General features: G+C 39.3%; 1 protein-coding gene across 1 annotated transcript in view; it reads left to right on the forward strand.

Moving 5' to 3' along the window:
• Positions 1–801: 801 nt before the first annotated feature.
• LOC145104481 (uncharacterized) overlaps positions 802–26,845 on the forward strand; it is a 33,416-nt gene continuing 7,372 nt past the window's right edge. The window contains exons 1-10 of the mRNA XM_079041720.1: positions 802–1,588; positions 1,673–1,806; positions 9,542–9,620; positions 9,705–10,019; positions 10,804–11,349; positions 22,338–22,484; positions 22,650–22,701; positions 22,802–22,873; positions 22,981–23,070; positions 23,399–23,598. Of these exons, the coding sequence (XP_078897846.1) occupies positions 802–1,588; positions 1,673–1,806; positions 9,542–9,620; positions 9,705–10,019; positions 10,804–11,349; positions 22,338–22,484; positions 22,650–22,701; positions 22,802–22,873; positions 22,981–23,070; positions 23,399–23,598 (2,422 nt within the window). The remainder of the gene's footprint in view (positions 1,589–1,672; positions 1,807–9,541; positions 9,621–9,704; positions 10,020–10,803; positions 11,350–22,337; positions 22,485–22,649; positions 22,702–22,801; positions 22,874–22,980; positions 23,071–23,398; positions 23,599–26,845) is intronic.

Here is a 26,845-nt window from a genome sequence, read left to right on the forward strand (position 1 = left end):
GAATCGTGGGTCCAAAATAGTGGTTATTGCTAATACTCCATGTATGAGAGACCAATATTGGTCAAACTTCCCAATCATATTAGTAGTCATTGCCTTGATCTCCACATAAGGTGATATAAGACACTCTTGAAGCAACATTCGGATCTCACAAATCCTTGGAAAAAAAAAGATTAGCAGTTGGATATTTGACCCCTGAAAACATTTCAGTCACACTATAAAATAGTTTGAGCTTCTCACACATCACTTTTGCTAAATTCCAATCTTGATCACTAGTGCTTGCTTGTAGCTTTTGTCTTTGTGTACAAGGCGATTGAAGACTTCCTTATATGGAATTGCACTCATGTATTGCCGCATTAACCTGTCCATTTGTTGCTCCAATCCCATTTTTAGGGTCAAAGTAACTCTGTCAGAGAACGGGCTTTAGTCTGAAATAACTCTGTCAGGGAACAACCCTAAGGGAGGTGAGCGGTCATTTCTGGTTTGCTAAACCTTCTTTGGACCGTTATGAGCGTTTCTCGTTCCCTTCTCAACTTTTTTCTTAGATTAGACGTGGGAGATCCTGGTGTCTTGTGTACACCAGTTACATTTTTGTGTGCTTATCTTGCTTAATTGGAATCTCTGATTCACTATCTGTTCTTACTGTCTTGATTCTTGATTTTATGTTGGGTGTCTTGGGCAAGTGGTGACCATTTGGACATCAATATAGTGTGTGCTTGTCATTGATTCTTTGATTCTTTGAGTTTTATATGTTTTTTAATTTCTTTGAGTCTTATTTGTGGTTTATAGTTTGTTCCTGTTTCTATGGATGGTTCTAATGATCCTCCAGGAGGAAGTGGAAAGGATGATGCAATTAATTTTGATGATCCTCTCTACGTCCATCCTTCAGATAATGCTACTACAACTATTGTTACTGTTAAACTAGCTGGTAATGAAAATTTTCGTATATGGAGAAGTTCTATGTCTAGGGCCCTTAAAGCTAGAAACAAATTAGGGTTTGTTGATGGTACTTTTAAAAAGGACTATGTTGAAACTAACAAAGTTTCTAAATGGGAAAGGGCTAACGTCATAGTTTGTTCCTGGCTGTTATCCTCTATTAGTGATTCTATATATGCCAGTCATGCATATTCTGATAATGCTCAAGAAATTTGGGACAATTTATTTGAAACATATAATAAAGCAGATGGGTCAGTTGTTTTTAATGTACATCAACGAATTAACTCTTTAAAACAAAGTGGTATTTATGTTTCTGATTACTTTAATAAGCTGGATGCTCTATGGAAAGAATTTGATGGTTTGACCAGTCTCACAAAATGTACTTGTGAGGCTACTATTAAACTAAATGATCATGCTAAATTGATGAAACTCATGCAATTTGTTAGTGGTCTGGATGAGTCATATAACCAGTTTAAGAGTCATATACTACTTATGGATCCTCTTCCTAATGTTAAAACTGCTTTTTCTATAATATCTCGTGAAGAATCTCTTCAAAGAAATGGATCTTTGTCTAATGACTCTCAACCTGTTTCCAAGAGTCAACCTAGTGCTTTTAATAGTAAATTTAATAATAAGTTTTCTTCTGGTAATACTGGTAATAAAAGCAAGGGTCAGGTCGTACAGTGTAAGAATTATGGATTAAAGGGACATACTATTGAAAATTGTTATAAACTAATAGGATATCGCAAAGATTTTAAACCTAGGAGTGAAGTAAATCAAAACAGTCAAATAAAAAACTTCAACGTAAACTCATCTGTTATTGCTTCTAGATCATCTGAATCTGGAGAGTCTGAGTTTCATCTGTTGGATAAGGTGTCTAAGTCCATAACTATTTCTGGTATGTACTTGACCCGACCCGACATGGTCCATTTGGGTTGCATGGCACCATGCAATTGGATAAACTAAAATGAGAGAAATAACACTTATGGTTTATTAATATATTATAGTTCTAATATATTAATAATATTATTTAATTAGTTTGATCAAGAATTAATTTAGAATTAATTAAGTGATCAAAAGATAACTAATTAAATATATGGGTAGATTATGTAAATCTTCCATATCTTATATAGTGGGCTAAGAGGCTCCATGGATTATCAAGTTGGGTTCCACCCATAGGATGCTCCATGGATGCTCCATGGGAGTTACAAACCCATGGGTCATGGAAATGAAGAGTCATGACACATTAGGGTTTACATGGTGTAACCCTAGATGTGTCAACACTATATAAGAAACTCATTCTCCACCAAAATTGGTTACACATAAGAAACAAGAGGGCTAGGCCGATTTTAGAAGTGTGTATTCTCTCTAAAGTCATTCCAAAAGCATTTGGTGTTGTGTGAAGCATTTGAGGCATCACACTTGGGGTGCTAGGCTCACAAGGTTTCAAGGATCATAAGCAACAACAAGGTAAGTTATTCTATCTTTCATGCAAGTTAAAATTTGTTCCCCATGTATGCTAGATAGGAATATAACCTTGGAATTCAACTTTGCATGATTATTAGACAAACATAGATCCAAGGTTATTAGGGTTGCATGTACACTTAGGAAGTGTTAGAATGCTCAAAATCCATCAGTGGTATCAGAGAGCCTAGGTTTGTTTGTTGTTTTTTTTTTTTTGTGTAAACAGCTTGAAGAAAAAAAAATCGTTAAATTACAAGTTTTTTTTAAGTGTAATTTTTTATTCTTGAAAGTGTTCATATTCATGTTCTTGAACTTATGAAGATTACATGATCATAGGAATTGTTTGTAACCTTCATGGTAATTTAATTCATGATCATAATGTGTTTTAATGGAGTCCATAACTTGTCCTCAAGTTATGGAAAACCAAAAGTCTCACTTTTATTAAAGCCATTAAAAGAACACAAGAGTTATAAAAATGAAGAGTCTTCATTTTTATTACTCAATTAATTCATAAGTTATAAGAAATGAAAAGTTTTGGAAGTTTACAAAACTTGCCCTCAAGTTTTGGAACATGTAAAGTCTTGATTAAAACTTTAGTTCCAACCCTTAGAATTTTAAAAGTTAAAATTCAACCCTTATACTTTATAATATTATAAGTTACTAATATATATATGTATAACAACAAGTCGTCTTACCGCTAGTACGCCTCATTCACGAAGCCGGTCTATAAGGGGGGTATAAGGTTGTTGCCTATAAAATGGCAACTTAATGGGTGTCCACTCTCACCCACCGCTTCCTTGATCGGTGGAGGGTCGTTAGCCGAACGGGTAAGACAAGGACTTATAAATTCTCATTAAAAGTATGATGAATATTATAAAGTAACTAAATGCTTTTATTAAATTCCCAATCTTAGTTACTTTAGGAAAATGTGAATAAGGTGCTAATCCATGAAATTACACTTTACACTTTGTTTAAGTCGTTGGTGGAGCGTGTGTGGTTAACCGGCACACTAACTGGGACTTAACAAGGTAGGTAAAGGGCGACTTAAGGTTTACCATAGCATCGGTGGAGCGTGTGTGGTTTACCGGCACATCGATTGAGTGATAAACCTTGAGGGTACCAAGTGATTTGCATGGTTACTTCACACCTCGTTTTGTGATCCTCGGTATCCCAGTCACAAAACTTGGAGGGCGCACTCGAGATTGAAACATGCCTTTGAAAAGTTCATTGAATCTCAAAAGAATCTAGGAATTTCTAAGAACCAATTAAAAACCTAATATTTATATTTCGTTTTTCATGGTGGAAATTGGTGAATCGTCATTCACCTACCTTTCAAATATGTTATAGCTTGGATTACGGCATACCTCTTCTAAGTTATAATATATTGTGATTGGATCCTAGCCTTAATATTACATTTGGGTGTTTTATTAAGGACTCTCTTAATATCTAAACTAATCTTGTTCTCTTCTTTCAGATGTCTTCAAACAATGCTGCTTCTGGCTCTAATCCTAATGGCTCCTTTACCCTTATGAACTTGTGTGGGAAAGTCACTTTTGATGGATCCAACTTCAATGAATGGATCAAAAACATCAGGATGATTACCCGCTACGAGGACAAAGAATATGTCCTTGACAAGGAGCTTAAGGAGATTGATGAGACCACTGCAACTCCCCAGGAGATCGCTGACTTCCGGGTACATGAAAGGGATGCTACAAAAGTGGCATGCATCATGTTGGCCACCATGACAGCGGAACTCCAAAAGTCCTATGAGGACTTCTACCCTTTTGAAATGCACCAAGATCTGATGGAAAGATACCATCAAAGTGCACGACAAGAGAGGTATGAAATCATATGCTCTATCATAACAACCATGATGAAGGACGGGGAATCCGTCACGAGCCACATGCAGAAAATGCAAATGTATGTGGATCGGTTGCTGAAGCTTAATGTGAACTTCCCTGAGGAGCTTGCAATAGATATCATTTTGCACTCCTTACCATCGTGATATGATCAATTCCGCATGACATATCACATGAATAAGGAAGAGGTCACACTCAGCAAACTTCAGGGACTCCTCAAGACCGCATAAACAGCTCTTAAGGGTAAGTCGGTTGTTAACACTCCTACTCCAAACTCCGCCCCGGTTTTGGCAATCGGGAAAGGTAGAGGGAAGAAGAGGAAGAGCTCTTCGAAGGGTACCAAGGCTAGGACCCTTGATGGCTCTTCTTCAAGTGGAACCAAGAAAGGTTTTGTCACTCCTTCTTCTGACCCTAAAGAGGCTGAATACTTCTATTGCCATGAAAAGTCACATTGGAAGCGGAACTGCCCAAAGTACCAGCAAGATGTGAAGGATGGGAAAGTTAAACCCAACCATGCAGGTATTTACACTATCTTATGTAATAACTCACCCCATTCTAACTCTTGGGTCCTTGATACCGGTTGTGGTATTCATATATGTTCTGATTTGCAGGGACTAAGAAGAAGTGAGAATGTGGAGCATGGAAGAATAAACTTAATCATGGGGAATAGGAAAGCTTTACCTGTCACCAAGATTGGAGTTTATACTTTATCTCTAAGTAGTGGGTTTAGTTTAGATTTGAATAAATGTTGTTATTCGCCAGAAATGGCAAGAAATATTATTTCCTTTCATGCATTGTATAAACAAGGTTTTACCTTTTCATTTGATAATGAAGTTGGTTCGATTAATGCTTTCTTTAATAATGTTCTTTATTTTAAAGCATTACCTTGTGATGGTGTGTATGAAACTATATCTGTGGTTGATAACTTAGGAAATAATGTATTGTGTATTGATTCTGTTAATGATAATAACTTGGATAAAGCATCATTATGGCATTGTCGTCTTGGACATATAAGCAAGAAACGCATAGGCCAACTCCAAAAGGATGGAGTATTGGAGTCATTTGACCTAAAGTCAGATGATAGTTGCGAATCATGCTTACTTGGAAAAATGACAAAGTCACCCTTCACAGGTTCTTGTGAGAGGGGTGAAGGTTTGTTGGATCTTATACACACGGATGTGTGTGGGCCCTTCAAACATGCCACAAGGGATGCTAATCGTTATTATTTGACTTTTACTGATGATTACAGTAGATATGGATATGTCTACTTAATCAAGCATAAGTCAGAGACTTTTGAGAGGTTTAAAGAGTTTAAACAGGAAGTCGAGAATCAATTGGGCAAGAACATTAAGATGCTTCGATCCGATCGAGGTGGTGAGTAACTTAGTTCAGAGTTCCTCGACTATCTTAGGGAATGTGGGATTGTCTCACAATTGACACCTCCCAGGCCACCGCAGTTGAATGGTGTAGCTGAGAGGCGTAATCGAACCTTGTTGGATATGGTTCGTTCCATGATGAGTCGAGCTTCGCTACCAATCTCATTTTGGGGGTATGCCTTAGAGACTGCCGCCCATATCCTTAATCTAGTTCCCACAAAGAAAGTTGCCAAAACTCCTCATGAGATGTGGACTGGTAAAGTACCCAAACTAGACCACATTAAGATTTGGGGTTGCGAGGCTTTCGTGAGACGCGAGACTCATGATAAGCTCGAACCTCGAAGTGAGAGGTGTATTTTCATCGGCTACCCACAGAAATCCTTTGGTTACCTATTCTACAGACCTAGTGAGAATGTGGTCTTTGTAGCTAGGAGGGCTTTCTTGAGAGAGAGAGAGTTCATAAGCCAAGGAGACAGTGGGAGGCAAGTTGACCTTGAAGAAATTCAAGAGTCAAGTGGTGAAGGAACTTCAAACCCTAGCACTCAACTTGAGGAGGAAACTTCTGTTGAGCCAATTGAAAAGTCTGTACCTCTGAGGCGTTCCACAAGGGTTAGGAATGCACCTGAGCATTACTATGGATTCCATATTACTGCGGAAGGTGATACACTTATCAGTGATGAGACACTGATAGGTCTGGATGAACCTAACAGTTACGCGGAAGCCATGGCAGGCCCTGAGTCAGCCAAGTGGAAAGAGGCAATGGACAGCGAGATACAGTCCATGTATGACAATCAAGTTTGGAACTTGGTTGAGAATGTACCAGGTCGTAAGACTGTAGGGTGCAAATGGATCTTCAAGAAGAAGACCGACATGGATGGTAATGTACACACTTATAAGGCACGACTGGTTGCAAAGGGTTTCTCACAAACTCCGGGAGTTGATTATGATGAGACCTTTTCTCCAGTGGCCAAGATTAAGTCTATTAGGGTTCTGTTAGCCATAGTCGCATTTCATGACTATGAAATATGGCAAATGGATGTCAAAACCGCTTTCCTTAATGGAAAGTTGGCTGAGGATGTTTACATGAGTCAGCCAGAGGGTTTTGTCAACACAGAGTACCCTAATAGAGTGTGTAAGCTTGAGAAATCCATTTATGGGTTAAAGCAAGCACCTCGCAGATGGAATCTTTGCTTTGATGAGAAAGTCAAGGAATTTGGCTTTTCTAGGAGTGAAGATGAATCTTGTGTATATGTCAAGGCTAGTGGGAGTATAGTTAGCTTTTTGGTATTGTATGTGGATGACATACTACTCATAGGAAATGACATCCCAACTCTGCAGGAAGTTAAGTCCTGGCTTGGGAAGTGTTTCTCTATGAAGGACCTAGGAGAAGCTGCCTATATTCTAGGGATAAGGATCTTGAGAGACCGGAGTAAAAGACTAATTGGACTTAGTCAGAGTACTTACTTGGATAAAGTGTTGAAGAGATTCGGCATGCAGGACTCCAAGAAAGGAGAGTTACCCATCCAGAGTAATGCCAGATTGAGTAAGACACAAAGCCCTAGTACTGAGGCTGAGATAGCAGAAATGAGTCGAATACCTTATGCTTCGGCTGTAGGATCGATCATGTATGCTATGACGTGTACTCGACCTGATGTAGCCTTTGCTTTGAGCATGGTTAGCAGGTATCAGGGGAACCCTGGCAAGGCACACTGGACTGCGGTAAAGAACATCCTCAAGTACCTACGGAGGACTAAGGACTGGGTCCTTACCCTCGGTAGGAGTGAAGACTTGAGAGTTGTAGGGTATAGTGATGCTAGCTTTCAGACTGATAGGGATAATTTCCGCTCTCAGTCAGGCTGGGTCTTTACCTTAAATGGAGGAGCAATTTCTTGGAAGAGTTCCAAGCAAGAGACAGTGGCTGATTCAACTTGCGAATCAGAGTATATAGCAGCTAGCGAGGCAGCAAAGGAGGCGATATGGCTGAAGAACTTCATTGGAGACCTTGGAGTTGTACCAGCTATTAAAGAGCCAATGGAAATTTTCTATGATAGTGAAAGTGCAGTTGCCTTAGCCAAGGAACCAAGGGATCACGGGAGATCCAGACACATCGACAGAAAATACCATTTCATCAGACATCGAATAGAAGAAGGACTCCTCGTGGCAAAGAGGGTATCATCGGATGAGAATCCAGCAGATCCCCTCACGAAGGGACTGACTCGGGTTAAGCATCTCCAGCATGCTCGGAGCATAGGGATGAAGGATGATATTAGATTTAGTAGTTAGATAACCTTGAAATTTGTAAAGTGTAATTGACATTAGATGATGAATAAAAGGTGTTTTATTTATGAGTAAAGTGTTGCTATCTCTTGTCGATCGTTTACTATATTTCTTTTGCATGTTTTGACTTCCAGAATAATTATGTTTGGTATATCATATTATTCGAACCTCCACAGTCGGTCATATGTCGGAAGTAGGTTTGAATCAAGACTGTCATGATTGGTTGCAGAGGTCTAAGTTGTTGGACATGGCTACAACACTCATGAGTGCTCATAAGTTCTGAGCATTGGACTCAACCCACGCTCACTGGAATCACTTCATGGAATTTATCTCGAGTGATCGTGAGACGGTAATATCATATAAGTCTTCAAACCTAGATATATGATTTGTTACTTATGAGTTAGTTATGCATTGATTGTACGAAAACGCATTGGTAACTCGATGTTATAAAACGTGCTCTTGTGTATAATTCAATGAGTAGTAGAACAAACATATGAGTCGAAGTTTATCTGTTCCTTCTTGGATTAGAAGCTGATATCTGGGCCCCTCGATGATTTTGTTTTGACCTATGTACCGGGCCCGGTCAGAACTAAGTTGATGTGTTCAATTAAGTTCTTTGTCAAACAAATCGGAAATCGGGAAACAAACTGCTGGACAATAAGTAAGACATTGTTCCATGTATTTGTCTGGCTGATATCTAGAACAGAGGATTATATGATCACTTATCTTAAATGGCGTATCATCATCTTCTCAGTTCCGAGAGACCTTGAAAGAGCTACGATTGCCGATCGGTTCCTGAAGTATTGCAGTTATAGTTATTAGACTTATCCAAGTGGGAGACTGTTGGATAAGGTGTCTAAGTCCATAACTATTTCTGGTATGTACTTGACCCGACCCGACATGGTCCATTTGGGTTGCATGGCACCATGCAATTGGATAAACTAAAATGAGAGAAATAACACTTATGGTTTATTAATATATTATAAGTTCTAATATATTAATAATATTATTTAATTAGTTTGATCAAGAATTAATTTAGAATTAATTAAGTGATCAAAAGATAACTAATTAAATATATGGGTAGATTATGTAAATCTTACATATCTTATATAGTGGGCTAAGAGGCTCCATGGATTATCAAGTTGGGTTCCACCCATAGGATGCTCCATGGATGCTCCATGTGAGTTACAAACCCATGGGTCATGGAAATGAAGAGTCATGACACATTAGGGTTTACATGGTGTAACCCTAGATGTGTCAACACTATATAAGAAACCCATTCTCCACCAAAATTGGTTACACATAAGAAACAAGAGGGCTAGGCCGATTTTAGAAGTGTGTATTCTCTCTAAAGTCATTCCAAAAGCATTTGGTGTTGTGTGAAGCATTTGAGGCATCACACTTGGGGTGCTAGGCTCACAAGGTTTCAAGGATCATAAGCAACAACAAGGTAAGTTATTCTATCTTTCATGCAAGTTAAAATTTGTTCCCCATGTATGCTAGATAGGAATATAACCTTGGAATTCAACTTTGCATGATTATTAGACAAACATAGATCCAAGGTTATTAGGGTTGCATGTACACTTAGGAAGTGTTAGAATGTTCAAAATCCATCATCATCAACTTACAAAGGATCAGTATGCCAAGTTTCTTAGTCTGATTGGTGAAAAACAATGCAATGAGCAAGCATCTGTCAATGCTAATATGGCAGGTACTTGCTTGTTCAATGCTTGCAATTCAACTTTTAATTGTAATAAATGGATTGTTGATTCATGTGCTAATCAACATATGATAGCATATGAATCTCTTTTATATGATAATGTGGATGTATCTACACTGAATCTTCTTGTTAGTCATCCTAATGGGACTAGTGCTAAAATTGAAAAAATTGGAAATCTGAATATTTCAAATTCCTTAACCCTTTTTGATGTTTTTGTTGTTCCTGAGTTTAATGTTAATTTGTTGTCTGGTCACAAAGTTTGTAAAGATAATAAGTGTGAGGTTGTGTTTAATGAACATAGTTGTAAAATTCAGGATTTACAATCAAAGGAGATGTCAGGGAATAGTAGTAAATCTGGAGGTCTCTATTATGTTGATAGTGTACCTTCAGGTAATTCTTTCAATTCTAATTTTGTTGTGTGTTATGTTTCTAAGTTAACATGACATAGTAGACTTGGTCATCCTTCTGATCAATCCTTAAACTCTTTAAAAACTCATCTTAACTTTGGTAACGAGTCTTTACCACCTTGTGATGTTTGCCACAAGGCTAAACAAACAAGGAATTCTTTTCCATCTAGTCAACATGTCTCCTCTTGCTTAGGTGAAATAATTCATCTAGATGTGCGGGGGTCCTTATAGAGTGATCACTTTAGAAGGATTTAGGTTCTTTCTTACTATAGTGGATGATTTCACCAGGGCAACTTGGGTATATTTGCTAAAATCTAAAAGTGAAGTTTTTTCTTGTGTTACTGCATTCTTTAATAATTTAGTCAACCAATTTGATGTTAAAATTAAAAAGGTAAGGTCTGATAATGGTACCGAGTTTTTGAATCATAACATGAAGTCTTTTTTTCAAAGTAAAGGTGTTATACATCAGACTTCATGTGTTCACACACCTCAACAAAATGGGGTTGTTGAAAGAAAACATAGACACATCTTGAATGTTGCAAGGTTTTTAATGTTTCAGTCAGGGTTATCTTTATGTTATTGGGGTGATGTTGTTTTGACCTTAGTTTTTTTAATCAATAGAACACCCACTTCAGTTTTGAATGGAGCTTCTCCTTATGAACTCATTTATAAGTCTTTTCCTAGTTTTGATAAACTTTGTGTTTTTGGGTGTCTTTGCTTTGCAACAAAACTGAACAATTTGGATAAATTTTTTTCTGAACGTGCAGAAAAATGTGTTTTACTTGGATATTCTTCTGAACAAAAAGGTTATAAAGTTTTAAGTCTTGATTCGAATCTTGTTTTTGTCTCCAAGGATGTAAAATTTAATGAATCTGTATTTCCGTTCAAGCTTAAGTCTTCAGTTGGTGATAAATCTAATGTTTCAATTAACCCAAGTGACCCATTTTTCTGTGATGAGCCTGTTGTATCTAGTTCTCTTCAAGAAAACAGTAGTATAGGTGATTTAGGAGTAACCCCTCAATCTGATGGTGCTAGAGCAGTCCACAATCTGGCTGAGACCCCTATTAGTGAGGTCAGCAACCAGAGTGACGAGGCACATGTGCCTCAGGTTGATGTGGATGTTCCTGCTTCATCTACCATGGCTGAGGATAGTATTTTAGAACAAAATAATACTTCTGATGATCACTTACTAGGAGTCACTCGATCTGGTAGAAATGTACGTTTACCAACTAGATTTAATGACTTTGTTGTTGAAAGTTCTCACAAATATGGCTTGGAAAAGTCTGTGAATTATTCTTTCTTATCTAATGAAAGTAAATGCTTTGTGTCTAACCTAAATAAAACTTTTGAACCTAAAACATATTATGAAGCTTCGTCTGATCCTAATTGGATCAAAGCTATAAATGATGAAATGGAAGCCTTGTACAAAAATCATACTTGGGATATAGTTGATCTTCCTAAAGATAGAAAGCCTATTGGGTGTTGTTGGATTTATAAAATCAAATATAGGTCAAATGGTGTCACACCCCCAAATCGGAACGGCGGAAATATTCGGGGGTGGATGACGTCATGTGTAGTACCACAACAATTGTATCATAGCAATCATAGTAAACACAACCATTACATTGAACACATATATGAAAAAAGTTTACATCTATTATATTCTTGTTTTTATACATCTAAAGGATAATCAACAGAAAAAAACGTGACTCTATACGTTCCATCTTCTCAAAACTCCAGGAGGTACCTGTCTACTGATTTCCTGAGAATACAAGCAATTTTGAAAGAGTACCAGCATAAAGCTGGTGAGTTCATAAGCATGTTTTTGAGAAGAAAGTCGGTTAATGAATCAACAAATGTATTTGTATGCTTCCAAGAAAATCCATTATTTTCTAATAGGTGTATTTTGTTACTGAATCTCATTGAACATGTTGTGCATTGTTTTGTTGAATAAGAAACCTCTCTTTACATGAAAAACTCTGGTTATTGCCAGTATGTATAATAAGTTCGGAAAAACTTTGAAAACTTTAATATGTATAATAGTTCTATATTTTATAATAAAACTAATTAAAGTTATTACCATTCGTATATTAATCGTATATTCTTAGTACCAAATTTATGAGTTGTTATAACCATACTTGACCATTGAATTGCCTGAACGACGTTCTTCAGGCGCCGGAATCGAAATGACTTTGTCACCCAGGCCTGCCGGCCTAACTGTAGGTAACAGTTATGGTGCGGGATTGTTAATCCCGTATAGATCTATACACAAACTCATGTTCTCCCTCCAGGAGACTCTGGTTATAATCTCAAGGCTTTTGTTAGTACTTAAGTAAGTACGCGAAGAATGCTCACTCATAAAATGCTATACTAACGATTACATGTAGAATAAAATGAATCCATTGAATTTAACTTGTTGTCTATATACCTCATAAACTACACATTATATATTTTATATGTCTGGTTGCATTGAATCTATGATTTGTACCTTGATATGTTAATTGTTCCATAAATTATACCTATTATAGTTTATATGTTCATTCATGTATTTAATTCATGTTTTACATTGAAAGCTCTGTGATTATGATGAAAACTCCCCTTATGCTCAGCATAGTACAAAAGGGATAATATATCTATATATTTTATGAAAGTATAGAAACTGTATGATTGTATCGATTGTATCCGTTTTAAGTTCATTGAAATCCTTTTGTATAAGTTTCACAAAATCATTTATGTTTGGCTTGTATTCCCCCCTGAAAACGTCAAAAACAGTAAAGATATAGGGGTATGAACTCACTGTTAGTAGTGTACAAGTGTTGAATCAATGAACTGGAATGAAGACCCTCGATTTGTAGTGTGGCACCTAACAGAATCCTAATAACAATTAAATATATAATGTATCTAAATTTGCGATTTCGTTAGATAAAGTGTTAGGAAAACACTTGCTTTCGGTTAAGGAATGTTACCGGGACTTGATTGAATCGAGGAAAGTAGGATTTTCAGTCAAATACACCACTTAGGAAGTGTGTACGGCCATGAACGGGGATTACGGCCGTGAACAAGTGTGCGGCCGTGAACAGTGTAACGATGCGAAAATTTAAAACAATTTTTCATTTTTCAAACTGTTGGGGGTCAGAAATGGAATCGACCAAGTCCTCGCACGATGGCCTAGAGTGCCGCAATAGAATGTCTGGTCCTGGAGGGCTGAATGCGCTATATGGGTAAGGTTGCGCCCTTTCTAACACCAATTGGTTTTAGATCAACCGGTAGCGTTGATGCTCAACAAGTGGTATCAGAGCCAGTGGCGAGGGTTCTATTCTCTCAGGGAGCAATTTCTGAGGGGGGAATTGTTGGGGGTCAGAAATGGCATCGACCAAGTCCTCGTACGATGGCCTGGAGTGCCGCAATAGAATCTCTGGTCCTGGAGGGCTGAATGCGCTATATGGGTAAGGTTGTGCCCTTTCTAACACCAATTGGTTTTAGATCAACCGGTAGCGCTGATGCTCAACACAAACATAACATATCTCATATAAATCATCTCAAAACTCAAGTGTATCAAATGTTATCACGGTAAAACACATCCCAGAATCTCATTTACAAAATCCTCTGCCAGTGTGTACAAATCATGTCGGCGCCTTCCCGCGATCCATGGTAATACCTGAAACACAAATCACATAACACGGTAAGCATTAATGCTTAGTGAGTTCCCAACAATACCACATTCACGTATTAGCCTCTCGAGGCTATAGCATCGCATGACCTTCCGGTCAATGTGTCTCAGTGGGACCTTCCGGTCCCACAGCTCTGGTAGACCTTCCGGCCCTACCATGCCTTGCCTTCTGGCCCAATTCATTCAGCATATACATATCACAGTAAACATCTCACATAAGTCACATAACTCATACAAATACATAAGACCTTCCGGTCACACATAGTTACCATTATAGGTAAAGTATAGTGAGAAGACTCACCTCGGGTAATCTCGGAAAGTCTCGAACTCGAAATACCGATCTAGCCTCCGCCTAATCATATAAAGTAATTTACCTCTAATTAACAACGATTCTCAAAGGCGATACAAATCCCTTCCTATAATCTCTCAGAAGGGGAAAATACCATTTTACCCCTCCAATGGTCCAAATGTTCAATTGTTGACCAAAACTTAAAAGTCAACGAAAGTCAACTCTAGTCAACGGTCTAACCTTGACCAGACTTGTCGAGTGCACTCGGGTGATTCGGCGAGTCCATGTGTGTCCTATGAATCCTCCTAAGGCCTCACTCGACTCGTCGAGTTAACCTTTCACTCGACGGGGTACCACTGATCACGAATCGCGGAGCAACACGATCCGACTCGTCGAGTCCTCTCATGGACTCGGCGAGTTTCCTCCATGAAAATGCTCAAACGACCTTCTGAGGTCAGATCTATTTCTCTAGCATATAGATCTGACCTTCTAACACCCAAAAGTCACGTAAAGGTCCCATCTTTATGTTCATGCATCGCACATATGGCTCTATTTGATGAAATAACTCTTAAAATGGAAACCTAGACTCAAAACTCTTATGGGACTACATAAAGTTGGATGATTGGGACTCTCTGGACCTCTCAAGGTCCAAATCTAAAGTCTATTCCTCAATGGGACTCCACATGCTCCATATTCCAACTAAAGAAGGGGTAAAGAAACCCTAGATTCATGAGATCTACTATATACACGAAAATAGGTATGGATTCATACCTCAAACAGCAACCTTTGAAGAAGTGATAGTAGATCTGAGCTCTTCAATCAGCCTAGCTTGAATCTCATCCTTCCTTATTGCAAGTATACACTAATGGTGATGTAATTAGCTCTTTCCCTCACTCTCTATGCTCTCTGGTTCGTTAGGGTTTCTCAAGTGGGTGTGTGGCCACAAATGAAGGCCATAAGGTCCTTTAAATAGGGCATAGGCCCAAAGATTTAGGGTTTCTGTCCACATCGCAGACTCATCGAGTCGGAGAGAGTCCATTCATTAATTCGAGTCATCAGTCGCGATCTCACTCGACGAGTTTAGGCGTCAACTTGTCGAGTCCCTCTTCTCATCTCAAAACAAATATTTAAATTATGATACCTGGAAATCCGGATGTTACAATTCTCCCCTTCTAGAATCAGACTTCGCCCTCAAAGTCTTACTCTGCAAACAACTCTGGATGCTGCTCCCGCATCTCCGTCTCCGGCTCCCAATTCAGCTCGGACCCTCTCCGATGTTGCCACTGGACCTGAACCAGAGGCACCTCCTTGTTCCTCAGGACCTTGATCTTCCGATCCAAGATCGCGATCGGCCTCTCAATGTAATCCAGGCTCGCATCCACCTGAATATCCTCTAGCGGCACTATTGCCGTCTCATCGGCTATACACTTCCTTAACTGGGATACGTGGAAGGTATCATGAATCTGGCTCAACTCCGCAGGTAGCTCTAAACGGTATGCTACCTTACCCACCCTCGCGGTCACCCTGAACGGACCAATGAATCGGGGCCCCAGCTTGCCCCTCTTCCTTAATCGGATCACTCCTTTCCAAGGAGATACCTTCAGGAGTACGAAATATCCAACCTGGAACTCGAGCTCGGATCGCCGCCTATCCGCATAACTCTTCTGGCGGCTCTGGGCTGTCAGCAACCTCTGCCTGACCTGCTGTATCTGCTCGGTCGTCTTAAGCACTATCTCAGTGCTACCCATCACTCGCTGCCCCTACCTCTCCCCAACAGATGGGAGTTCGACAACTCCTCCCATATAAAAGCTCAAAGGGAGGCATACTTATACTCGAATGGTGGTTGTTGTTGTAAGAAAACTCAGCCAAAGGTAGGTATGTGTCCTAACTTCCACCGAAGTCCATAACACATGCCCGAAGCATGTCCTCGAGTGTCTGTATCGTCCGCTCACTCTGTCCATCCATCTGTGGGTGGTAAGCAGTACTGAAGTGCAATCTCGTACCCAACTCCTCATGGAACTTCCTCCAGAACCTGGAAGTGAAACGTACATCTCGGTCTGACACAATCGAGATCGGCACTCCATGTCGCGACACCACCTCCCTCACATATATCTCTGCCAGCCTCTTTGCAGAAGAGCTCTCACTGATAGCAAGGAAGTGAGCGCTCTTCGTCAGCCGATCCACAATCACCCAAATTGCATCAACACCTCTCGCGATCCTCGGCAATTTGGTGATAAAATCCATAGAGATATGTTCCCACTTCCATTGGGGAACCTCTAATGGCTGCAATTTGTCATGCGGTCGCTGGTGCTCGGCCTTAACCCGGCAACAGGTCAAGTACCTCTCTACTACCCATGCAACATCCCTTTTCATACAGGGCCACCAGTAATCTCTCTTCAGGTCCAAATACATCTTAGTGGCCCCGGGATGGATCGAGAATCTCGATCTATGCGCTTCCTCCATCAGAGTGATACGTGCCCCGCTCGTATACGACACCCAAATCCGACCATGAAAGGTCATAAGCCCTCGGCTATCCGTCACAAACTTGGATACATGTCCAACCACCCGCTCTCTCTTTTGGTTCTCTGGTCTCACAGCCTCTGCCTGGGCCTCTCGGATGGTATCCAATACCGGAGTCATCACCGTCATCCTCATGCATATATCTCGAATCGGGGCACTCTCCGCCCTGCGGCTTAGAGCATCGGCTACCACGTTAGCCTTGCCAGGGTGGTACAGGATCTCACAGTCATAATCCTTTACCATATCCAACCATCTCCTCTGGTACACCGAACCCCATACAAATAATGGCGCCATATCTTGAGGACGAACACCACTGTCCCCAACTCCAAATCGTGGGTGGGATACCTCGTCTCATGAGGCTTCAGTTGACTCGATGCGTATGCTATCACGTGCCCTCTCTGCATAAGCACCGCACCCAACCCCGATATAGACGCATCACAATACACCACGAAATCCTCCATTCCCTCCGGAAGGGCTAACACCGGGGCTTCGCATAATCTCTGGTGAAGAGTCTTAAACGATGTCTGCTGCTCGAGACCCCAAGTAAAAGCAACGCCCTTCCGGGTCAATCTGGTGAGGGGAACGACAATCTTGGAGAAATCCCTGATAAATCTCCGATAGTAGCCGGCCAACCCCAGAAAACTCCTGATCTCGGTGGGGGATATCGGCACCTTCCAACTCATGATAGCCTCAATCTTGGCCGGATCAACCAATATCCCATTCTGATTAACGAGATGTCCCAAGAACTGAACCTCTCGTAACCAGAAATCACACTTGGAGAATTTGGCATAAAGCCTCTCCGATCTCAACACTCCAAGGATCTCCCTCAGATGCTCCTCATGTTGCTCGCTGGATCTCGAATACACTAGAATATCGTCGATGAACACAATCACCGATCTATCCAACATCGGCCTGCATACTCGGTTCATGAGATCCATGAACGCTGCTGGTGCATTGGTGAGTCCAAAAGGCATCACCACGAACTTGTAATGCCCATAACGAGTCCTGAACGCCGTCTTTTGGATATCCTCATCACGCACCCTCATCTGGTGATATCCAGACCTCAAGTTAATCTTGGAAAACTAAGATGCTCCCTGCAACTGATCGAACAGATCGTCGATCCTCGGTAGTGGATAACGGTTCTTGACCGTCAACTTGTTCAACTCCCGGTAATCAATGCACATCCGGTGTGAACCATCATTTTTCTTGACGAAAAGGATCGGCGCTCCCCACGGCGAGCTACTCGGTCGGATGAATCCCTTACCCAACAGCTCCTGAAGCTGTGAGGATAACTCCTGCATCTACGGTGGCGCAAGGCGATAGGGTGACTTGGCAATAGGCGCTGCCCCCGGAACCAAATCGATGCGGAACTCCACCTTCTTCTAGGGAGGCACACCCGGCAACTCCGCGGGGAAAACATCCGGAAACTCTCGCATTATCGGAACCTCACCGACAGAACTCGGCCTCTCTATGGCAACTCGTGTATCCATCACATAGGCTACAAACCCTCTACAACCCTGCTGTAGACTCTGTCTCGCTCTGGCAGCCGAGGAAAATGCTGAACCAGATCGGGTACCCTTGCCATACACCGTAAGTACTCCCCCACTGGGGTCTCGTATGGTCACCAATTGACGCTCGCAGTCGATAACAACTCCAAATCGGCTCAACCAGTCCATGCCCACGATGACACAGACTTCCCCCATCGCAATCGGCACCAGATCTATCGGGAACTCAACACCGAAAATTTGAGTACACATCCTCGAATCACATCAATAGCATACACCGCTCACTCGTCTGCTATAGAAACTTGCAGAGGTCGACTCAACGCCTCTCGTCGGATACTGATGTGCTGGCTAAACGCTAATGACATGAAAGATCGACTTGTACCCGAGTCAAATAACACTAAGGCAGGTACAGAACTCACAAGAAAAGTACCTATGCACACCACAATATAAGAACATTATTTCAATCTTAGAATAAGTAAACAAAAGAATACATACCAGCCACGACATCGGGCGCTGCGCGGACCTCCTCCACTGTCAACTGAAAGGCTCTCCCGTGAGCCTTCGGAACCTCAGCCTTCACTGGCCGACTCTCTGTAGCTCGTGCAGCAACAAGGGGCAGATCCATGTGCTGGTCCCTGCGTCAGCTGTGGGCACTCGGCATTCCGATGGCCAGTCTGATTGCAGTGGAAACAAACCATGAACCCCTTGGGGCAATCCTTGGCTATATGCCCCTCCTTGCCACACTTGTAGCAAGCACCCACCCTACAAGTCCCCTCATGTCCCTTGCCGCACTTCCCACAAGTGCAGCCCTTCTGGCCTCCAGTCCTCGAATCGGCGGGCTTTGCGCGCTTGGTTGCCGGCTGAGACTGTACCGGTCACCTATCCCCCTTCTGAGACTCCGCATCCTCCCTGGCCTGAGTCTCTATATCAATCTCCCTCTTCCGGGCATTTGCCTGAAGCTCAACAAATGTCCGGTATGACGAGTTCGCCACGAACTCGCGAATGTCGCTCCTTAAAATGCTCAAGTATCGACTCATTTGTGCCTGCTCAAAAGACACGTGCTCAGGGCAAAACAGCGCCCTCTCATGAAACATCCTCGTAATCACTGTCACAGACTCGGTCCCCTGCTTGAGGGACATGAACCTGGGCTAACCGTTCCCTCTCCACCGGAGGGACATACTCATCATGAAACATAGTGGTGAACATCTCCCAAGTTACTGCAGTGAGCTCTGCAGGAGTGAAGTCAGCCGTCACAAACTTCCACCAGTCCTTCGCCCCCAAGCGAAGCTGGTTCAGCGTGAACCGCCACCTCCTCGTGAATCATCCTACGGATCTCCTCATCACTAGTACCACCGGTACCACTGCCACCTGGGTTGTGGCGCGTCCCCACCATGATGCATCTGAAACATGACATAAAATAATCAGAGACTCGACCGAGATTACTCACACTCGATCAACCGTTCCTACTTGTTCCTTAGTACCCTAAAGATTCTTACCTGGGATGTTTACCGATCCGGTGCTTTCAGTAGTACGGGCCCAATACTACCTTCCACACCGTATCCGTATCTACCCCAAGTCCTCCTCCTAGGATCCCAATTCTCAAGTACTCTATACCCCCTGAATTCAGCCTACTCTCAAGCAGACTTCTCACAAGCTACTTTCTGCTACCTACATGCACTCAAAGCAACTCACAGCAGTATAAACTCCTAGGCTAAGGCATCACATATCAGGCCACCCTAGTCCTAAGATATGATTTACCAAGCCTACACTAGCATGCATAGCACATCACATAATATCTCATAACACATAATGTAAGCCTGTAAGGGTATTTTGGGAAATCACCGTTCGGGCGCTGGCTGATTGTACACAATGCTCCTTTTTGCTTTTCTCAAAATCTCTTACTCTTTTTAGAAAAATTGTTTCTTTTATGAAAGATTTTCTCAAATCCTCAGTTTGAGTTCAGATACGCCCGAAAGTGCATCTGAATCCCTAAAACCAAGGCTCTGATACCAACTTGTAACAACGCGAAAATTTAAAACAATTTTTCATTTTTCAAACATAACATATCTCATATAAATCATCTCAAAACTCAAGTGTATCAAATGTTATCATGGTAAAACACATCCCAGAATCTCATTTACAAAATCCTCTGCCAGTGTGTACAAATCATGTCGGCGCCTTCCCGCGATCCATGGTAGTACCTGAAACACAAATCACATAACACGGTAAGCATTAATGCTTAGTGAGTTCCCCAAAATACCACATTCACGTATTAGACTCTCGAGGCTATAGCATCACATGACCTTCCGGTCAATGTGTCTTAGTGGGACCTTCCGGTCCCACAGCTATGGTAGACCTTCCGACCCTACCATGCCTTGCCTTCCGGTCCCAACTCTGTTTGCCTTCCAGCCCAATTCATTCAGCATATACATATCACAGCAAACATCTCACATAAGTCACATAACTCATGCAAATACATAAGACCTTCCGGTCACACATAGTTACCATTCTAGGTAAAGTATAGTGAGAAGACTCACCTCGGGTAATCTCGGAAAGTCTCGAACTAGGAATACTGATCTAGCCTCCGCCTAATCATATAAAGTAATTTAACTCTAATTAACAACGATTCTCAAAGGCGAGACTAATCCCTTCCTATAATCTCTCAGAAGGGGAAAAGACCATTTTACCCCTCCAATGGTCCAAATGTCCAATTGTTGACCAAACCTTAAAAGTCAACGAAAGCAACTCTAGTCAATGGTCCAACCTTGACCAGACTCGTCGAGTGCACTCGAGTGGCTCGGCGAGTCCATGCGTGTCCTCTAAATCCTCCTAAGGCCTCACTCGACTCGTCGAGTTAACCTTTCACTCGACGGGGTACCACTGATCACGAATCGCGGAGCAACACGATCCGACTCGTCAAGTCCTCTCATGGACTCGCCGAGTTTCCTCCATGAAAATGCTCAAACGACCTTCTGAGGTCAGATCTGTTTCTCTAGCTTATAGATCTGACCTTCTAACACCCAAAAGTCACGTAAAGGTCCCATCTTTATGTTCATGCATCGCACATATGGCTCTATTTGATGAAATAACTCTTAAAATGGAAACCTAGACTCAAAACTCTTATGGGACTGCATAAAGCTGGATGATTGGGACTCTCTGGACCTCTCAAGGTCCAAATCTAAAGTCTATTCCTCAATGGGACTCCACATGCTCCATATTCCAACTAAAGAAGGGGTAAAGAAACCCTAGATTCATGAGATCTACTATATACACGAAAATAGGTATGGATTCATACCTCAAACAACAACCTTTGAAGAAGTGATAGTAGATCTGAGCTCCTCAATCAGCCTAGCTTGAATCCCATCCTTCCTTCTTGCAAGAATGCACTAATGGTGATGTAATTAGCTCCTTCCCTCACTCTCTATGCTCTCTGGTTCGTTAGGGTTTCTCAAGTGGGTGTGTGGCCGCAAATGAAGGCCATAAGGTCCTTTAAATAGGGCACATGCCCAAAGATTTAGGGTTTCTGTCCACAGCGTGGACTCGTCGAGTCGACTCTCCTACTCGTCGAGTCCATTCATTAATTCGAGTCATCAGTCGCGATCCCACTCGACGAGTTAAGGCGTCAACTCGTCGAGTCCCTCTTCTCATCTCAAAACAAATATTTAAATTATGATACCTAGAAATCCGGATGTTACAAACAGGGTGTACGGCCGTGAACAGGGTGTTCGGCCTTTGAAGGTGTACGGCCGTAGACTGGTGTGCGGTCAATGAACTTGAAGGTGTACGGCCGTACACTCAAGAACAAAGATGCTGATTTCGAAGAGAAACGTGCTCTAGATGCTCCGAAATGACCCCCAATGGTGTTTTTCTATGTTTTTCGGAAGAATAAAGGTGCTTTTAGGGGTGTACGGTCAAGAGTTTAGAGAGAGAAAGAGTGTGTGATCGGCCAGAAAAGTGTAAATGAGGGGTTGGGTCTCGTATTTATAGGGGTTTTCATCGGTCGGTGGTGGGGTCCACCGGACACGGGCCGTAAATAAGTGTACGGCCGTACACGGGTGTACGACCGTGAACTCAAGTCAGGGCGTGAACTCGGTCTTGTTCGAAGGAATTCCCGAAATTTCGCGTGGTTTTGGTTTCGACTCGAATATAGAACTCAAAACATATAATTAAATGATTTTCCAAACCGATGGAAATTGACGGAACCCAATAAAATAAAATTTTATTAACGGAAACTAGAGAAGGGTTCGGGTTGTCACAATCAAAGTGAAGATATAGATTATGAGGAAACTTTTTCTCCTGTTGCTAAAATTATTACAGTTAGAATTGCTATATGTGTTGCTGTTAATAATTCTTGGCCTCTCTACCAACTTGATGTTAATAATGCATTTTTGTATGATGATTTAATTGAGGATGTTTATATGACTTTACCTGAAGGATATCGTTCTAAAAATGATGGTAGAGTTTGTAAACTTGTAAAGTCATTATATGGTCTAAAACAGGCTCCACGCAAGTGGAATGAAAAATTATGTTCTTTCTTATCTAGTTTTGGTTTTGTTCAAAGTGTAAGTTATTACTCATTATTTGTCAGAACCAAAAATAACACCATTGTTATTTTATTGGTTTATGTAGATGACATAATCTTGACTGGAAATTGTTGTGTAGAAATTGAAAATGTTAAATTGTTTCTTAAGTCTAAATTTAGAATAAAAGATTTGGGCTTGTTGAAATATTTGTTGGGAATTGAAGTTTTACCTACAATTAATGGTGTTTGTCTGAATCAGAGAAAATATTGTTTGGAACTTTTACATGAATTTGGAATGTTGGGATGTAAACCTGTTAAGACTCCTTTGGAGGTAAATTTTGTTTTTAGTAGAGATTGTGATGATAATTCTGAATATGTTGGTAATGTTACTGAGTTTCAAAAACTTATATGAAAATTGATTTATCTTACTGTAACCAGACCTGATATAAGCTATGCAGTTCAAGTCTTAAGTCAATTTATGCATAAGCCTAAAAAGGCTCATCTAAATGTTGTTTTTAGATTGTTAAGGTACTTAAAAGATTGTCCCGGGAAAGGTATTTTGTTCTCTAAATCATGTTCTTTCGACATTGTTGGCTATGTGGATGCTGATTGGGCTAAGTGACTGTCGACAAGAAGGTATGTATCAGGTTATTTGGTATATTTTGGTAATTCTCTTGTTTATTGGAAAAGTAAGAAACAAAGCACGGTATCCAGATCTTCAACTGAGTCTGAATACCGTGCCTTGGTTCTGTTACATGTGAGGTGTTGTGAATTTTAAAAGTTATGAATGATCTTGGTTATAAAGGTTTAACTCCTCTTAAATTGTTTTTTGATAATGAATCTGCTATAAAGTTAGCTTTAATCCAGTTTTCCATGAGAAAACAAATTTTTTTGAAATAGATGTTCACTTCATTAGGGAAAAAATTGAAAATGGAGTTTTAAAACTAGTTAAAGTTGAGTCATCTAATCAAAGTGCAGATATTTTAACTAAGTCGTTAACTTCTTTTCAACATGAGTTTTTGTCAAAAAGACTTGGTCTTGTAAATATGTTTGTAGGTAAGTGATATATGATTGTTTCAAATGATAAGTTTGAGAGGGGGTGTTAAAAGTAATATAATAATAGCAAACTTATCATTTGTGTAGTTGGTGATAGTGCAGGGTGTATTGTGTTAAGTTATTGTATTTATAGGGGTTTTGGTTGTATTTTGTGTGTGCAGATGGAATATGTTCGCGGGTTGATAACCCGAACCAGATTCGTGGGTTATCCATGGGTTGTATGTTGCCCCGAGTATTTAATGTACAAATGAAGCTCATTTTCATTCACTACTCAAGATCTGTTCAACTAATACTCTCTCGTTTTGTTCTCTATCTCTTCAGAATTGGGTTTCGTATTAGGGTTTTCTGTATAAACATATTTGTGTATAGAATAGATTCGTTGTAATCATCTGAGGGTTGAGTGTGATTGTAGTGAGTTTTCTTTTGTATTTGTTTGATGAAAACCAACTGTTTCATAATAAAATGAAATGTTGATGCGGGGAAAATGTTGAGTTCTTGAGTTTATACTTTCGTACAAAAATAATGAGAAAACAGGCACACGTGTTGTAAGAACATAGGAAAACATTAAAACAATGATTTTGCCTTTTATGCTTGGAAAAAACACAGTTGTGTTTTGCCCATGATATCCCTTTTTTTGTAGTTTTTCCTATAACATCCTATTTTACAAAATTTACAATTTTAGCTCCACTTTTAATGACTTTTAATACTTGCTATTGTAGTGATTATTACAATTTTTCTTGCATAAAAACAACATATATATAAAAAAATGATAGTGCATAGTAAAAAATATATAGATTACTTACTTTCTTATTTTCCATACCACTGCTACGAAGTAGAGCTCTCACCACGGTAAAATGTATGCAAAATTGCGTCAAATGACATCAAAGAACCGTTCTTTGTTGTTATATAAGGTGTAAGACCCATGTATTAATGAGTTCATTTTAAAGAAAAAAATATGAAATTCTAAACATTTGAGAAGTTTGAATTTATAAGAAAAAAATAGAAAAATGTTGAATTATTAAAATTAAATTGTTTGTTTTTCTTTTAAATTAAACAAATAATTTCGATAAATAAACAAAGGAAACTAATGAAACTTTAATTTAGAAAATTTGAAATTAGAAAGAAATCAATTAATGAAATTGATATGCATTTATTATTATATTTATTGCAATTATTACATTTAATATTATGTGAAAATTAATAAAATGAAAAAAACCACAAAATGTCATGTGGAAAAAAATTAATTGAAAATAACCACAAAATGGCATGTGCCAAATCAATGAGAGTGTGACATGTGACAAAAAGTTCTTTATTTATTAGGGAGGATATTGAGAAACAAATGTTTGATTGTTGGAAACTATTATTGTAATACTAGGTTATAACCCGTGGACACCACGGGTGAGATAAAAAAACATTAAAAATAAATCATAAGCATGATTAATCAATGATTAAAATAAATTTATTCATTTACAAACATGGATGTTTATAAGGTTATAATGATATAATGAATAGTTTAAATTAATATGTACAATGATTTGAATTTTGATCCACGATTTGTATTTGTGGACGAAGGAGGTGGTGTGCTGAGCAATAAAGATGAGTAATTTTCGATACCTTTTGGTTTTTCTTTTTCTAGTCATCTGTAATTGTTTTTATGTTATGAAATTATTTGTTTATACTAATCAAGTTAACCTCCTAAATCATCTCATAAATTACATGTAAGTAATTTAAATTTTAGATCATATATAATATCTATTGTTGTTATATATAGACTATATGTTCTTATTTTTAATATTGAAGGTGGGAAAAATACCATGAAGCACTTGGAAAGTAGGAAGCTGCTATCATTTTAACACATGAGAGAGTCAATTTACACAAGCAAAAGGCGTAAGTTTTACTTGAAATCGGAGAAATCTGGAAGTCTCTAATGGAAACAACTCATGAGTATCAGTTATATGTTACTTATACTTTATATTGTAATTTATAATTTTTTTTTTCATAATGGATACACAGTAAAATAACATGTAGATTGTGATCATAATCTTTTTGGGCTAAATGGGCATATGACTGCTATTTCATATTGTTAATTGTCCAAGTTAGTTACAAATATGATCTACTATAACTTCTTATTGTGAAAACTGAAAAGTATTAAAGAATCCATATGATTACTTTATACTTAACTATATAGGTAACACCCAACTGGAGCCTTCATGGGATGAGGTTTGTGACCTCCTTTATTTTACAAATGTTGGTATTCAATTCCATTTTGCCTTTTGGTTGAAAATGACCACGGATTTGAATTCCATTGGAATTCACAAAATCATACCTAACTTTGTGATGAAATTCAACTTTCCTTCCAAGAACTCATGGAATTTAATTCCAGTCGTCCCCTATTTGTATAAATGACTAAAAGAACCTTTTCCAAACCAATATATTATTAAGCAATTTCTCTTTGTTTCTGAAGGTGTGGATCACCATTGGAATAGCACAACTGAAGTTTAAGGAGTCTGATAATGCCATAGAAAGCTTTGAAGATGTAAAATCTATGTTATAAGCTATCAATCATCTAAATATTTGTTGCCTATCTTTTAGCTATGATGAAGTAAAATCTAATTCATAAGCGTATTGATCTTGGCTAAATTAATGATTTTATGATAAATTAGAATTAGAACAGAAGAGTAATGCATATCCATTGAGCTAGATGTTGATTGTGAATTTAATTTTGTGCATGTAATATTGAGTTATGGCCACAACATGAAATGCTCAAAAAAACATAAGTTATGTGGAATTTTGTAGATAAATATGGTTATGATTCATAATTATATAAATATCACGGTGTAGCATAAGTTTTAGATAAATTTTTTAATCATTTTTATATGTATTTCTTAGAAAATAGCATAAAATTGTTTATTTTAAAATATGCAGAAATCAGATTTCAACATATTTATGATATTTTAAATAGAATGAATTATCAACATACTATCATTTCAACATATGACAATATTTCTTTAAAACATAAAATGAATTATGCCCTTTTCTATTAATCTTTCACCTTCTTAAGAGAAAAAAACATGTCCCTTTTTCTATTAAAACGTGTCACTATTGGTAACAACAATGAAAAGACTAAATTACCCTTTTTACTCTTTATTCTTTTTATTGCACCATATCATCCACCCTTGGTTGATTTGCATACCACATATATTGAAAGCTATTATTTTATAATTAAGGTTAAAAGAACTGCCATTAT

Source organism: Lactuca virosa, chromosome 4 (assembly GCF_052849685.1).
Source record: "Lactuca virosa cultivar CGN04683 chromosome 4, Lactuca_virosa_CGN04683_v6, whole genome shotgun sequence".
Classification (NCBI taxonomy): Eukaryota; Viridiplantae; Streptophyta; class Magnoliopsida; order Asterales; family Asteraceae; genus Lactuca; species Lactuca virosa.